At 33.9% G+C, this 16856-nt stretch overlaps 4 protein-coding genes across 4 annotated transcripts; all 4 read left to right on the forward strand.

Moving 5' to 3' along the window:
- Positions 1 to 504: 504 nt before the first annotated feature.
- Positions 505 to 3159, forward strand: DFA_04990 (uncharacterized protein; the record flags this gene model as incomplete). The annotated part of the gene is made up of 6 exons (XM_004360654.1): positions 505 to 587; positions 1016 to 1388; positions 1418 to 1517; positions 1546 to 2567; positions 2658 to 3086; positions 3148 to 3159. 6 exons carry the CDS (start codon positions 505 to 507, stop codon positions 3157 to 3159), a joined length of 2019 nt encoding a protein of 672 aa, XP_004360711.1.
- Positions 3160 to 3829: 670 nt separating this feature from the next.
- On the forward strand, positions 3830 to 8876 carry pARTg (U box domain-containing protein; the record flags this gene model as incomplete). Its single annotated transcript, XM_004360655.1, has 6 exons — positions 3830 to 5242; positions 5325 to 5720; positions 5815 to 5976; positions 6103 to 6504; positions 6569 to 8413; positions 8505 to 8876. The coding sequence occupies 6 exons, from the start codon at positions 3830 to 3832 to the stop codon at positions 8874 to 8876; spliced, it is 4590 nt and encodes a 1529-aa protein (XP_004360712.1).
- Positions 8877 to 8972: 96 nt separating this feature from the next.
- Positions 8973 to 10931, forward strand: DFA_04992 (putative protein serine/threonine kinase; the record flags this gene model as incomplete). Its single annotated transcript, XM_004360656.1, has 5 exons — positions 8973 to 9004; positions 9598 to 9639; positions 9809 to 9948; positions 10023 to 10346; positions 10459 to 10931. The coding sequence occupies 5 exons, from the start codon at positions 8973 to 8975 to the stop codon at positions 10929 to 10931; spliced, it is 1011 nt and encodes a 336-aa protein (XP_004360713.1).
- A 1031-nt stretch (positions 10932 to 11962) lies between these two features.
- PIPkinA (ankyrin repeat-containing protein) lies at positions 11963 to 16799 on the forward strand (the record flags this gene model as incomplete). The annotated part of the gene is made up of 8 exons (XM_004360657.1): positions 11963 to 12821; positions 13131 to 13772; positions 13847 to 14176; positions 14252 to 14494; positions 14560 to 15637; positions 15708 to 16034; positions 16095 to 16641; positions 16725 to 16799. 8 exons carry the CDS (start codon positions 11963 to 11965, stop codon positions 16797 to 16799), a joined length of 4101 nt encoding a protein of 1366 aa, XP_004360714.1.
- Between the last annotated feature and the right edge of the window lie 57 nt (positions 16800 to 16856).

Below are 16856 nucleotides of genomic sequence, written 5' to 3' on the forward strand. Positions count from 1 at the left end.
AAAGGTGAGATGGAGTAGAGGGGTGTGTGTTGTGAAATTAAACATGTTTGTTTGTTTGTTTGTCTATATCATATATATATATACATATTTTATCTGTGTGTATATGTGCGCGTTCTTATATCTCTTTTTCTGTCTCTTTTTTTTATTTTAATTTGTTTTTTATTTTTTTATTTATTTTTTTATAAATACTTTTAATTAAATATTATAAGATATCTAGTTATCTCTTCTCTTTTATCTATTTATTTATTTGTTTGAATTTATCTCTTTTTTTTTTTTTTTCTGCGGGTATTGATTCTTTGTTATAATTATAATATTTACAATGACTGCTCTTTTGAAGAAGGATTGATTTTGTGTCACACAAGATCAATTAAGTGATTAACTGTCGGCAAGAAACGGAAGGAGGACTCCTTGCCGAACGGTGCACTCAACCCTCACTCCTTCTCATTCCTCTTGCCTGACTCCTTAAACAACCGTATCCTCTGCCTCATCGGAAATATATTAAAGATGGCATTGTCTTGGAGTGAGGGTTACATTGTTTGTTGTTGTTTTGGCTCCGATACTGGGTTCTATCAATTATTGATACGCGCGTATCAAAAAGACCCCAGATATTTATGTTTTTAGGGATTGATCCAAACAACACCTTTGAACAAAAAAGGTCAAAACAATCTCTCCCATCCCATCTATCTTGACATTAAATGAATGTGTCTCAAATAACATAAATAAAATAATAAAGAATACTTACTCCATCATCCAATTATAGATCAGTATAGATCTATACTAACTAAACCCAATCAAATCAAATCATATCAAAACAAAATTCAATCATTTTCCCCCTACAATGATTTCACCCCTTGGTCAAGCAAGCAAATAGATAAAGATTTACGCCGCACGCAAACCACCTGCTGTAGCTTACTCTACTTCCTTTAATATATCTCTCTCTGGTATTATTTTATTTTTTATTTCAATTAAACTTTTTAGAACCGTCTTCTCTTCTTGAATACAAAATTTAATGGAGACAAGCATTCGTGAGCAAGAATAGTAGTAGTAGTAATAGTAGTAATAATGGAGGTGTAGTATTATTGCAAGCATTACAACAACAACAACAACCAAATGTAGCACAAGCGACATCGTCGACGATATCAACAACAACATCAACTACAGCTCAAACACAAAATGTTGTACAACCATTGATTCCTTTTCCTCCTCAACAACAACAACAACAACCACAAAATATGATGCAAATCCAAAGACATTTAGGATCATCAAAGATAAAGTTTATTTTTGAAAAGAGATTGGATAATATTAAAGAGTTGGAGAAATCATATGATGGTCTCAAAATTGAAGCAAAAGGTGAAAGATTAGACATTGACATCGATGTTGATAAAGATGTACAAACAAACTAAAAGTTACTCAACAGGTAGTTGGAATGGTTGCTGAATGGAGCTTTGAAACAATCAATCTATACGATGTTTATAGAGAGGTGGCATCGACCATATCTACTCGTTTAAAGGCTCGTAGTTTAACCGATAAATGTTACATTTACAGTACATGTTGCAGATTCTATTGAATTTGAACATCTAAGAGATGTTACCATTCAATTCCACGGTATCACTCCTCATGTTAATAGGATCAAAGATCAAATCACTCGATCAATGGTACCTGTTAGTCACCCTCCTACTACAGCTACATACCAATCACTCTATGCATTGATATCATCTTCCCAAGGTGTCAAACTACACCAATCTATTAAAAACTCCAATGCCTTTCTTCAAGATAGAGTTGATTCTTTTATACTACACGCTCTCAACCAAACTGGTTGGACTGAAGCTGATAATATTATCAATGCATGGTTAAATGGAACAATTTCAATGACCTCTCCTATCCCCACCATCTCCATGACCACTTCCTCCATTTCTTCTTCCAATACTATCCGTTCTGTCTCCTTTGCTCCCCTTCCTTCCTCCATTTCCTCATCTGCTTCATCATCCTCTTCCTCTGTACCATCTTCTTCCACTTCTTCTACACTCTCTTCATCTTCTCCACCATTTACTCCATCATCATTGGTGGGAGGAGTAGGGAAATCTGTGCCAGGTATATTGGTTCTGCCAAATACCAAACCTAGCTCTGTTTTTGTCCCACAGCAACAACAATTACAACAACAAATACTACAAGAACAACAACAAAAACTACAAGAACAACAAAAACAACAACAACAAAAACAACAAAAGCAACAACAACAAAAGCAACAACAACAAAAGGAAACTACTGGAAGAAAACAACAAGTCAAGGCTACATTTAACAAACAATATTTGCCATACCTCAAGTTTGAATTTTTTAATCAACAAAGGTTATGGGTAGATGCAAGAGACAAACAACAACTAAAGGGTCGATTTGAAAACCCCACGAAAGATGGTACTATCACCATTTCAGGAGAACATTGTAAAGAGATTAAAAAGATTATTCAAGACCATATCAATGTCATTCACTCTAAATGTGTTGAAATCAAACTTCCCTTTTCCTATTCAATGTATAAGGATCATCTTATGGTTCGTGCTAGATCTAAAAAGGTAAGAGATTAAACATACATACAATACTAAAATAAGGTAACTAATAATTAATTTATTAATTTGTTTATTTTTATTTAATTATTTATTTAGATTCATGTTTGTTGGAATAATTTTTATAATCCACAAGAATGGAGAGGTGGAGATTATAATTTTTACCTACAACCTGATAAACAGAGACAAGGAGGTTTAACGAAAACTATATCTCAAAATATTGGTAGTGGTAGTGGTAGTAGTACAATCAAAGGAATGGATCAATACCAAAAACTTGATTTTTATATCACAGGTACCAATCTAGAAGATATTCAAGATACTGCTAGATACCTCATTTATCTTTCAAAATGTAAAACTACAATACCTCTAAGTGAGCAAGAGAAGGTATTTGTATTTACAGAATTTAAAAGTGATGAACATGTACTTTTGACGAGAACCAAGTCTGCAATCGTCATTGAAACATTAACTGAAAGTACTCTTAATGAAATGGAATCTAAAATTAAAAGTTATTTAGCTTCATTGAAAAAAGTATGTAGAATTATTATTATTATTATTATTAGTAAAGTTTTGACTGGTTTTATATAATAAGAATAATAATTAATACCTTATTTATTTATTTAAGGTAATGGAAAAAGAGAGAGAATTGATTGCCCCAGACGCCGCTGGTCAACATCAACTAAATTTAAAGCCAGTTGAAGTTGAGAAGTCCACCCTTTTGACCAGAGACGACAAGTTTTCTGAAAGATCAGAGGACTCCTACACATACGCCACAACCAACAACCTAAAACAAGATTACATCTCACATCCTCCTCCTCCCAACTTGGGAAGATGAAGATGAGGAAGAGGAAAAGCCAATCTAATCACCATCACTTTAAAAAAAAAATATATATTATGATTTTCCATACTTTTTAAATCAATGTAATGCATATATTTATAATATAATATTTGTTCTATTGCAAAATGTTGCAAACATCTCGTAAAATATCTAGAGGATCGCAATTACACCTATCGATCCCCCCTCCACTGATCAAAAATTATTGGGGAAATCACACCACCAAATCAGGATCAAAAAAAAAAGACAACAACAGTCTGTCAATCTCCCTGCTTAAAAGAGAATGAAGACTCATTTTGAAGATGAACATTATCCCCCCCAAATTTATTTGTATACTTTTATCTATTTCTATCTATCTATCTATATATCTTGTAAATATTATTATTATTATTATTATAACTTGTTAACATTAATTAAAAAAAAAAAAAAAGACAAAACTATGAGATCTGACGCTCCACCTTTTCAACCAAACAATCAGAACAACAGAGATTTACCTCTTCCACAACAACAACAAAATGTTTCTCTTCAACAACATCTAGGATCATCAAAGATAAAGTTTATCTTTGAAAAAAGAATAGATAGTATTAAAGAGTTGGAGAGATCGTATGATGGTCTCAAAATTGAAGCAAAAGGGGAAAGATTAGACATTACAGTTGCAGTTGGTGAAGATGAGACTATCAAACAACAGGTCACTCAACAAGTAGTTGGACTAGTTAGTGATTGGGGTTCTGAAACAATCCATCTTTACGATGTATACAAAGATGTGGCATTGGTCATAGCCAATCGTTTAGAGACTCGTAATGCTACCGATAAATATGTAACATTTATCGTAGAGGTTACCCATTCAATTGAATTTAATCAATTAAAGGATATCACCATCTCATTCCACGGTATCTCTTCTCACGTCACTAGAATCAAGGATCAAATCACTCGATCGATGGTACCTGTTAGTAACCCTCCTACAACATCGTACCAATCACTCTTGTCATTGATATCGTCTGGTGTAAAGGTTCAACAATCGATTGAAAACTCCAATGCCTTTCTTCAAGACAAAGTTAACTCTTTTACGCTCCATGCTCTAAACCAAACTGGTTGGACTGAAGCTGATAACATTATCACTGCATGGTTAAATGGTTCTCTATCTCCAGTACAGCCATCGACCTCTACCACTTCCCCATCCTCCTCTACCACCTCCACTACCTCCACCAACCCTGTTCCATCCTCAACCAACTCTGTTCCATCTTCCTCTACCACCACCCCTGCTCCATCTTCCTCTACCACCACCCCTGCTCCATCATCCTCTGTATCATCCCCCACCAACTCTGTTCAATCTTCCTCTAACACCTCCATCTCCACACCTCCATCATCCACAACCTCCACCAACCCTGTTCCATCCTCAACCAACTCTGTTCCATCATCCTCTACCGCCACCCCTGCCCCATCATCCTATGCTCCAACAGTGGTAGGAGGAAAATCCCCAGACTCATTGGTTCAACAAAAGGCTGACCCCAGCAGTGTTGTTGAAGCCTCAAAACAAAAAAAGAAAAAAGAGAAAAAACAACAAGTAAAGATCAACTATAACAAGCAACTTTGGGGATACCTCAAGTTTGAATTTTTTGGGCAACAACAAAGATGGGCTGATGCAATGGCCCAACAACAACTAAAGGGTCATATTGGAGAGCTTGTAAAAAAGGATGGTACTATCACCATTTCAGGAGAACATTGTAAAGAGATTAAAAAGATTGTTCAAGACCATATCAATACCATTCGCTCTGAATGTGTTGAAATCAAACTTCCATTCTCATCCGATCTTTATCGCGAACATATTATAACTCAAGCTAGATTCCACAAGGTAAGTAAGAGATGAGATTGATTATTATTATACTCATTACTTGTTTATTTATTTATTTATTTATTTTATTTATTTATTTTAGCTTCATGTTTGTTGGAATAGTTTTGATAATCCACATTGGAAAGGTGGAGATTATATTTATACTCAACAACAAAATGATAAAAAGAAATCAGATAATTTTGTTCAAAGTCCAATCAAAGAGGAACAACCAAAAGATAAACTTGATTTTTATATCACAAGTACCAATCCAAAAGATATTCAAGCTATGGTTCAATACCTCCATTATCTTTCACAATGTAAAACTACAGTACCTCTAAACGAAGATGAAAAGGGACCTGTCTTTACAGAATTTAAAAGTGACAAACAAGTTTACTTTCTGACTAGAACCAATGCTGCAATCATCATTGAAGCAGTCAATCAAACGGCACTAGCCGAAATGGAATCCAAAATTAAAAATTTTATATTAAAGATTAAAACTGTATGTAATATATATATATATATTGATATAAACTCTAATACAATCAAAGTTGTTGATTATTAATATTATTTATTATTTAATATTTAATAATTAGGTAATGAAAGAATATAAATTGGAACCATTTGAAGCAGACTATTTAAGTCAAAAGAAAATATTTGAAGATATTCAAATTAAATATCCAAGTATTAGAATGGAGCGTATTGCATCTGTGATAGACTCTGCGTCGACTGTATCCATTCAAGGGACCTCTGAAAAGGTAAATGAGGTACACCAATATTTAGACCAAACACTGGAGAATTTCAAAGCTGTTCCAATTGTACTACAAGATGATTTCAAGATAAAGGTGAAGTTGTTGGCTGCCAGAATCCAATCTATTATAAAGCGTATTGCTGATAATCAAGACTCGACTGTACAAGTATTACTCCACTACAAAAAGTTTGAAGAGTTTAAAATCAATTTCAAGACACTGGTTGCCTATGGAAACAAAGATGATGCTACCAATCTTGCACAAGAAATCAAGTCTTATAGTGACGCACTTGTTCAGATTGAATCAAGACCAGACAATATCAAGCAATTGACTAGAATGTTGATCATTGACAAGACAGGTTTAAAAGAACAAATTGAACAAGATTTCAATGCCAACATTATCAGTGACGTCGACGTAATTAGAATCACTGCCGAGTCAATTGAAGATGCCAAGTCTGTTGAAAAACAACTTCAAGACTTACTTTTAAATCAACCCAAGGATACAAAACGTATTGAATTTAAATGTATTATTTATAAAGTATGTAAAAACTAAATCAAAGTATAAAAAATGTAACAACTTTTAACATTTATAATCTATTTAGTTAATGGTAGCATCAAGAATTGTGTTTAGAGAAAGAGATGTTTCAGTCAAGTTTAATAATAATGATTATACAGCTACGGTGATGGGAGAGCCCAAAGGTGTGGCCAAGGTGTATCAAAGTATATTGGATGAAAAGAAAAAGATTGAAGCTTCAATGATATCAGAATCAATCACAATCGATCAAAACGAACATGATATTCTCTTTGATACCACTCAAAGACACAACTCTAATTTACAAAAGAAATGTGAAGTATCTATTGAACTTGTTGACACCGACACCATTACCAACCCCCAACAACAACAAGTCCGTGAAGCACCGATGAGTTTGACACTGTCAAACAAAAGAACACTTGTAATCAAATACGGACAAATTGAAAAAGAGCAAGTAGATGCTATTGTCAACCCTGCCAACTCTGATCTTCAACATGGTGGCGGTGCTGCAGCATCAATCGCAAAGGCTGCAGGTCCAGACCTAGAATCTTATTGTAACAAATACGTCAGTCGCCATGGTCTGGTGCGGGTTGGATCATCAATCCTTACCTCGCCATACAATATCCCCACATGTAAACATATCATCCATTGTGTAGGTCCAAACCTATCAATTCCAAGTGAAGCAGCCAAAAAAGAGTTGTTGCTAAAGAATACCATACATTCAGCCCTTCACCTAGCAGAGATGCATAGGGTCGAATCTGTTGCATTACCAGCCATTAGCTCAGGTATCTTTGGATACAATATCAAAGATTCTGCACCAATAATGATTGCAATCGCAATCGAATTCCTTGAAGGCTCGGCCAAAAATCTCAAAGAGATTAGATTTGTTGATATCAACAACGACACTCTCTCTACTCTAAAAAGTGCACTAGATGCACATCAAAAGCCAAAACCAGTTTTTGGTAGCCCGACTCAAATCAAGTCAATATCAAGGGAGAGCATTGATTATACTGTAAATAACGTGGTTGCTCAAACCCCTCTTCTATACACTTGGAAATGGCAAGAAAACAATGGAGAGATGATGCCATACGATAGAGATCAAGCAGAACAAATCGAAGCAGCTTATAATGCAAGAAAACCATCTCTCGAGGTTATTGGTGATCTGCATGGTATTAAGAATGGAACAAACTATTATGTACGATTCCCAGATTATAATAAGCCTACTTCATGGTATCAAGTTAGAACCAAAGATCCTTACACCCATCGTCTTGTAACTAGAACACAATTATCTAATCCTTCTACTACAACAACAACAACAACAACAACTACAACTGACAATAGATATTTCCCACAACAAATCAATCAACAAAACATTAATAATAATAATAATAATAATAATAATAATAATAATTCAACAACTAAATTGTTGAAAATTAAGGTTATTGGTAAATTGGAATCAATCAAGATGTTTAAAGAGGAATTTAAAAAGATTATTTTGGAGAATAGAAAGAGCATCAAAGTGGACAAGAACTTGGGAGCTGATGATGAAATGATGATTATGAGTACTGCCAAAGATTTGGGTGTGATCATGAAAAAGGTAGAGGTCATCAATGGTGGTAGCACTGGTGGATACACATTGGAAGGTCTACAAAACAAGGTATCTGAAATCCAAATCCTCATTCTAGAACATTCAACTCAATCACAAGCCATGCAATACCCCCCTCTATGGAACAAAGATCATAAAAAGTGTTATACCAATTTATCAAGAGGAACGGAATGGGATAGAATCCAAAAAAGAATGAATCTAACAATGCCAAACACTACCATTACAAACATTCAATTTATTCAAAATGAAGAAGTTTTTATCAAGTTTTATCAAAGACAAGAATTATTAAAATTAAAAAATGTATCACCTGTATGTAACTAATATATATATATATATAAGTATAATATATTTATTAATCAATTTATTTATTTATTTATTTATTTATTTATTTTTCAATTAGAATGAACTTGAACTATTCCATGGAACTAGAACTACAGATCCATCAATGATATGTCATAGTAGCGATGGATTTGATTTTAGATTCTCAAATGACCAATGTATGTGGGGAAATGGAAACTATTTTGCTGTCAATGCTTCCTATTCTCACAACTACTCATTTGCCAAAGCAAACCAAAGACAATTTATTCTTGCCTTGGTGTTGACCGGTAATTCGCTCCCATGTGCCGCAGAACGACTCAGAATCCCACCATACCTACCAAACTCGCAAAACGAGAGATACGATACTGTATCTGGTCATACAAACGGAAGTACTGTCTATATCTCTTATGATAATGCATTATCATATCCATATTATCTAATCACTTATCAATAATTTAAATTAAATTAAATTAAATTAAATAAATGCATCACATCACATCACTGCACTGTCAACAGTAAAAGATCTTATTTGTCTTATACACACGAATGAATGAACCCAACTACGAGAACCGACTTGCGTTTGTTTGTTTGTGTGTGTGTGTGTGTGTGTGAAGATCGATATCGACACGCACAATGAAGATGGTTAATAATAATCGTTGTCGTTCACGATCGAGAGATGTGTTTGTTTGAAGATCATCATATCGACTTTACGACAAAGAGATAGAGATGTTGAAAAGTGTTGTGTTGCGAGAGTGAGTAATCCAAAGTCAAGACAGTACGATCTAAGTTTGGTGAGGCACTCTGATCTGTGTGTGTGTGAGTGTCTGCACCCGACCAAGTTTGGTGTTTGTGTCAGACACAACCACCTCTGTTTTTGCTAAAACTTGGTTGGGTGCAAGGTTTTTTGGGTTTGGTTGGGGGTAAAGGGAAGATCCACCCTACCCTTTTTGAGTTTGGGTTTTTAAAGCACATATATAAATATATATAATCAATCACACTTCTTCTTTTATTTTCTTTAAATCAAAACATTTACATTTACATTGTTGTTGATTTAAATAGAATCACTTTTATTAGTACTATTACTATTACAATAACTAACTTATTACAAATCTAGATAGATAGATAGATAAGAGATCAACAAGATATATATATAAAGAAGATATATACATATAAAGAATGCCATTATCAGATTATGAATTACACAAAGAGTTGGGAAGGTATGTTATATCTATCTATGTATTATATATACAAATACAAACACTACTATAGTTGGTGATCTTGCAATTTGATCTATCTTTCGATCACATGAAAGATCAATCAAAAGTAGTACTTTGACTAATTTATACTTTTTTTTTCTTTTTTTTTTTTTTTTTTATAAATATATAGAGGAGCCTTTTCAATTGTTTATTTGGTTACAGAAAAGAAGACAAAGAAACAATGGGCTATGAAAGTAATTGATAGAAAGTCTTCATCAAAGGCTGCACTTCAAACTGAAATTGAAATCATGAAGAAAATTGATCATCCAAGTATGTTTTATTATGTTATGTTTGTTAATGTTACTATTGCTAACAATAACTTGTTGTTTGATAATTATCTATAGATATTGTTAAAATGTATGAATACTTTGAATCGACGGATAAGATTTATTTGGTGGTAGAGTTGGTGACTGGTGGTCCATTGTTTGACAAGATCATGGAAAAGAAATCATTCACAGAAAAGGAAGCAAGAACCATTGTCAAACAATTACTCGAATCTTTGCAATACCTACATAGCATGGGTATCGTACATCGTGATCTCAAACCAGAGAATCTCCTTTTGAAAAATGAAAGTGATCTAACTATTGCACTATCTGATTTTGGTCTCTCTAAAATCCTTGCCGATGATGTATTTATGAAAACTACTTGTGGTACTCCATCTTATGTTGGTATGTAAAGAAAAGGAAAAGAAAAGAAAAGGAAAAGAAAAAAGAAAAAGAAAAAGAAAAGAAAAAGATGGATGAATATTAATATTTATTTAATTTACTTTTTTTTTTTTAGCTCCAGAAGTATTAAATAATATTAGTAATGCACCAACTGCCTATTCGGAAGCAGTTGATATGTGGGCAGTTGGAGTGATTGCTTATATCTTGTTGTGTGGATTCCCACCATTTTACAGTGACGATATTAGAAAGTTGTTTGAGAGTATTTTGAATGCTAGTTATGATTTCCCAGACGACTATTGGAAGAATATATCAAAAGAAGCCAAACATTTTATTAATTGTTTCTTGACGGTCGACCCCTCCAAACGTTACTCTGCCAAGATGTCACTCGCCCATCCATGGATCACTCAAGCCCCACAATCACATCCACTGCCACACTGGAACGACCAAATCAAAAAATATGTGGTCATTCGTCGTAATGAATCTAAAAAGTTTGGTGCCGAGTTGGTCTTTACTCGACCCATTGTAACTCCTCAAACTGGTGCTGCTGGTACAACCACCACTACTACTTCTCCTTCATCTAAAAAATAATCATTCCAATCAAATCAAATCAAATCAATAACAATAACTTAATAATAATAATAACTTAATAATAATTGACAATCTTCATTTATTTTCAACCGTCCATCCATCCATACATCCATCGATCAATCACCTTTTTGAAAACAAAAAAGATGAAGTACGTCATCTTCTTCTTCTTCTCTCATATCCCACTCTACCCGCCATGTATATATATGTCCCCCCCACACATAAATCAACAACAATCAATCAATCAAACTTGGTATATCATATCATTGCCTTTCCCCCTTTATAATCACAACAACATACAATACACTAACAATAATAAAATTAAATAAATTATTTATTTAATACATACATTGCTTATTTTGACTTCAAGTCATTGTCAACTACAGACACCGTTGAGATAGATATTTGAAACACGTGATCACAAAGATCTCCTTTTCAGGGAGAAAGTTTGGATCTTTGTGGAACGGTACGGTTTTTTTGTTGTTTCAACCATCACGTGAAATTGAGTTCAAAAGTCAAGTGGAGACTTTTTGACAATACCATTTGTTTTACTACATACAGTTATATATAGATAGAGATAGAGAGATAGAGATAGATAGATAACTTATCTATTTTATTTATTTGTTAATTTTGAAAGACACAAGCCGACTTTGTAAACTTTTCAGCAAGGAAGGAAGCATCGAAGCACAGAAAGCGCAAGGAAGCAAACCCAAACAAAAAAACAAATTAATATCTTAATCTCACACCTGACTATCGTAATACAATATAATATATTATTTCATTCATTGAATTATTATTATTGTTAATATTAATTGTAAGAGACAGACACTAGAGAGAGAGAGACAGAAAGAAGAAGAAGAAAGATAGAGGGGTCTTTGATATTAATCATTATCTTTTTGTGAATATTAGATTATACTAGTAGTATAAAGAATAAAAGAAGAACTTCTCTCATAAGAATAATATAGTATAGTATAATTGATAATTATTAGAAGGACACAAGGAAGTTAGGAGTTAGGAGTCACACAGTTTATAGGATGACTATATGTCAACCAACTATATCAGGTAGTTGGTTATTCTGGACTAGTTTGCCATTGAGTTCTCTTGTCATTCAACAGTCTTCACCAACACCACCAACTACATCATCATCATCATCATCACTGTCAGTATCAACAGTAATAGATATACAACAACAACAACAACACCAGCAGCAAATACAACTATTAAATAATCTAAACAAGGTATTTCAAGTTCAAAGGTATTCTGGACCACTTTGGTGGAATGACAAGTATAGAATATTACTCCTGCTAGATGACGGCAACTCGAATGGATATATCATAGCATCGTCACCTACCAAAGAGGATGTTATTGCAAATTGGGAGATTTTAAAGGCTGTCTATATGGACAAGGTCGAGCAGAGTGGTCTGTCGACATTCTCTGCTTCGTTTCTCTTGCAACTGTACAAAAAATTGGCTAAAAAGATGGTAAAGATTGAAGGTGGTCTGTCAGCCTCTGTCTCTCCATTTGACTATAGTGCAACAGACTATACATTTAAAAACTCTCGTATATTGACACCAACAAAGTCTACTCCTCAAAAGGATAAAGATAACAACCATAACAACCATAATCGTGAACAAATGAAATCATCGGCTGGTTGGAGTGGTGGAGCTGTTCCATCACCTCAACCATCTCAACAACAACAACAAGGTAGTGGTCATCATGTTGGATCACCAAATAATAATAATAATAATAATAATTGTAATACTATAAATAATCAACAATCATTTACAACGTACAAGATATTGGAGGAATTTGGGTCAAGTACATCTGATGGTGGTTCAAAGATTGGTATTGGGAGACAGAGAAGAGTTGCCTTGTTGTTTAGGGTATTGTATTGTGAGAATTCTGTATCGATTCTTGACAAGACCTTTGCCAAGCAGTTCCCAGACAATGGATGGGTAGAGTGGATGGACGAGCGGACTGGTATGCGTCCGGTGCATGTGGCGGTCGAGCGACAAGATGTACCGCTCATCAAGTACTTGCTGGAGCGAAACAGCGACACGAGCAGTAAAGACACGCAGGGGTGGAGTCCACTACACTTTTCAGCGTTTGCTGGCAACTTGGATATCTGTCAACTGCTCATTGAGCAGGGTGCAGCGGTCATGTCCATCTCCAAGGACGGTACACTGCCACTACACTATCTAGCACGTCATACATTTGATAAACCACAGTCTATCAAATTCTTTGCTATCCTCGAACTACTTTTGGCCAAGGGTACACCGATCGACGCCAAGACGATTCGTGGTGAGACTGCTCTGCACCGTGCATGCTTTTTCGGGAGTATGCAGGTGGTTTCATTCCTCATTGATCACGGTGCACAGCTTAATATCCAAAACAAGCGTGGTGAGACACCACTGTTCTTTGCGGTGATTGGACGTCACCGTACTATCGTCACTACGTTGGTTGAAAATGGTGCCGACTGTGTACTTGGTGGTGCCACGGGCAATTCACTCGACGCCTCTAAAATGACCGAGCAGACAGACTTGTTTTATTTCTTGTGTGGCTTTGCTCAATCACTCGAATCATTCCAATACAATGAAGAGGATGATGAGGTTGAATCAGAGGATCCTCAAAATGTAGATAATAATCAAAATAATAATAATGTAAATAGTCATAAACATAAACATGGTCAAGATTGCCAACATGGTCACGATACAGATAACAACAACGATGATGATGATGATGATAATAATAATAATGAACAAAAGGAAGAACATAGTTCATTACAATACCAATTAATAGAAAAGAAATTAAAGGAAAAGAATGACAAACTTAAAATTCATCATCGTATGTATATAGTGAAGAAAAGACAATTAACATCCATGTCAACTAACAAATATTTCTTCTTTTGTTCAATATAGATAATTTTTATCCACATTTATTTGTATTGACTGATTTTAAAGGACCTACATGGTGTTCATTGTGTGGATACTTTTTATGGGGACTTCGTAAACAAGGATTCTCGTGTGAGGCTTGTGGTTACATTGCTCATCCAAAGTGTAAAAAGAGGGCAATCCTCCAAGAGAGTTGTATGATCCTCAAACAAAATCGTCCTCAAGATCTAACTTCATCGACCAATAGTAATGGCAGTAGTAGTACTTCATCAGAACAACAAAGAAGTTTAACAAGCTCAGTCAATGAATATTTATCTGCAAGTGGTCAACATCAACAACCTTTATTAAAACAATCAAGTATGAAATATATATATATTTATATTATAATATAATATTCATATTTATTTAATCAATATTTTTTATTTTTATTAGTTAATAGAAAAAGATTAGAAAGTTTATATAATCAATTTAATCAATTGGATAAAGAACAACAAGGATGTATTCATCAAAAGGAATTTGGTCAATGTTTGGGTTCACTTATTAGTGAATCAAAATTCTTTTATGAAGCTCTTTTCAATGCATTCGATTCCAATCATGATGGTAAAATGGATTTAAAGGACTTTTTACGTGGAGTATCAGTTTTACAAAATAGTTCATTTGATGAACAAATTCATTGTAAATATTTGTACAAATATAATATATACATTCACTTTATTAATTTTTAATTTATTTAATTTTAGTTGCATTTTCAATGTTGGATGTTAATCGTAGAGGATATATAACTCTTAGAGAATTTATTTATGTAGTGGAATCGATTCAAGTATCATTATCTGCTTTGAGTATTAAAATAATGTCACCCCAGAAAATAGCAGAGCGTGTATTCCCAGAGACTTTGATATTCAAATTTATCCCAACTGGATTTGTCAGATCAAAGGGACCGAATCGATCTGATTTACAACGATCCGATCAATCTATTCTCAGTCTACATCGAACATTGTCATTATCTTCATCATCCATTCCAGAGGAAGACCCAGCATCATCAACCAACTCTTCAACTTGTTCATCACCACTTTCACTTTCACCATCACCATCTATTGCTCTCAAAGCATCTTCTCTTCCCATTTTACCAAAGTCTTCTGTAACTGATAATAGTAGTATCACTTCTTCTCTACCAGAGGCTGAGTCTGATTCTATTAATATAGATGCAGCAACAACAACAACAATTACTGCTGCTGCATCATCATCAACATTGAATCGTAGTAATAGTACAAATAGTGTTTCGTCTGCGTCAATTGTTGCCAATGCATTGAATTCAATGGATAAAAAGTCAACTTCAACCTCCTCCTCTTCCTCTACAACAACTTTGACGAGTCAAGAATCGTCGTCATCATCATCACATTCCGCAATGTCACAATCCTTACCAGCCAATTTAAAGAGTTTAATGGCCAAGGAAAACATACCACGCCACCACCCACAAGAATATACCAAGCAATTGAACCTTGAGGCCAAGATTACATTTGAAGATTATAAACAAGCCATGATGTCACATTCATTTTTTATTCAAAGTATGGGTGTCATTGAAAGTGACACTAACAGCAATACCGCCGACTCGACGACCGTCAAGCAAAGTATTCGCGAAACCAATCTACTGAAAAAGTGGATGAGTTTTGAAGGAAAGGAAATTACATTGGGTCATGAAAGTTGGGAAACTATGCAATTTATTATGATTGGTATTAGAAGAGCCATTGGTGAAACGATTACTTTACCAAATAGACCATTAAAACAAAAAGATTTTGAATTAATTGTTGAATTTAAATAGTAAGAAAAAGAAAAAAAAGGAAAAAAGGAAAAAACTAAAACAAATAATTAATTAATTCTTTTTATTTAGTAATGGATGGACATTTAAAGATCATTCACCATTCCCATTTAAAAGAATTAGGGAGATTTTAGAAATTGATTCAAAATATTTTATGTTTTCATTGGGACCAGAAAAGATATTTGGTAATCTATTGTTGGGTAATCTTTCGAATCTATGTGAAGTTGTCAGTAGTGGAAGAAGTGGATCCAGTTTCTTTAGATCAAATGAAGGTCGTTATTTAATTAAAACCATACCTCAAAATGAAGAAACTGTCCTCAAGACAATCCTACCATCCTATCTACAACATTTAACAAAATATCCAAATAGTTTATTAGCTAAAACTCTTGGTTATTATAGGTATGAAGAAAATAGATAATAAGAATTATTATTATTCTTTTTTTTATTAATTTTTTTTAGTATGTTTGGAGCAAAGGATTATAGATTTTTAGTAATGAATAATTTATTCTATACACCTCTACCAATACATGAAAAGTATGATTTGAAGGGATCTACTGTTGGAAGACACGTTGAACAATCGGCAGCAGAGGATGACGGCAATTTAAATGCCGAGATGGCACTTAAAGATTTGGATTTTAAGAGAAAGATAACCATTGGACCAGGATTCAAGGCACCATTGATGGAACAGATCGAACACGATACAAAGCTGCTAGAATCTCACAATATTTGCGATTACAGTCTGTTGGTTGGTGTTCATCGTGTCGATGAATACTCACCCATTGCACTTGCCTCGGATGACCATCTTTCCAAGGACATCTTTACTGTTCTCGATGAAGGATTCTTTAAAAAGTCGGGTGGAACAGCCCCCATCTTTAATCAACACTATGGTGGCATATTGTCATCCGACAAGAAAGAAGTCTACTTTATTGCAATCATTGATATCTTTACAACTTATGATTTTAGAAAGAAATATGAAAATATGTTTAAATCTTTGGTTCATGATTCTGTATGTAAACAAACAAACAAAAAATAGAATAGAATATCGTTCTCCTCTATTCTATTTATTAATATTTTTTTTTTTTATTATAGAATAAAATATCAGCAATTGATCCTGCAAGATATAGAAAGAGATTCCAACAATTACTTCAACATATTGTAGAGTAGTTCAAACAACTTTAACAACATCAAACAACAACACACAGCAACAAACCTCATATATCG

Source organism: Cavenderia fasciculata (assembly GCF_000203815.1).
Source record: "Cavenderia fasciculata unplaced genomic scaffold Scf_Dfasci-G-o-80e12.f1-5, whole genome shotgun sequence".
Lineage (NCBI taxonomy): Eukaryota > Evosea > Eumycetozoa > Acytosteliales > Cavenderiaceae > Cavenderia > Cavenderia fasciculata.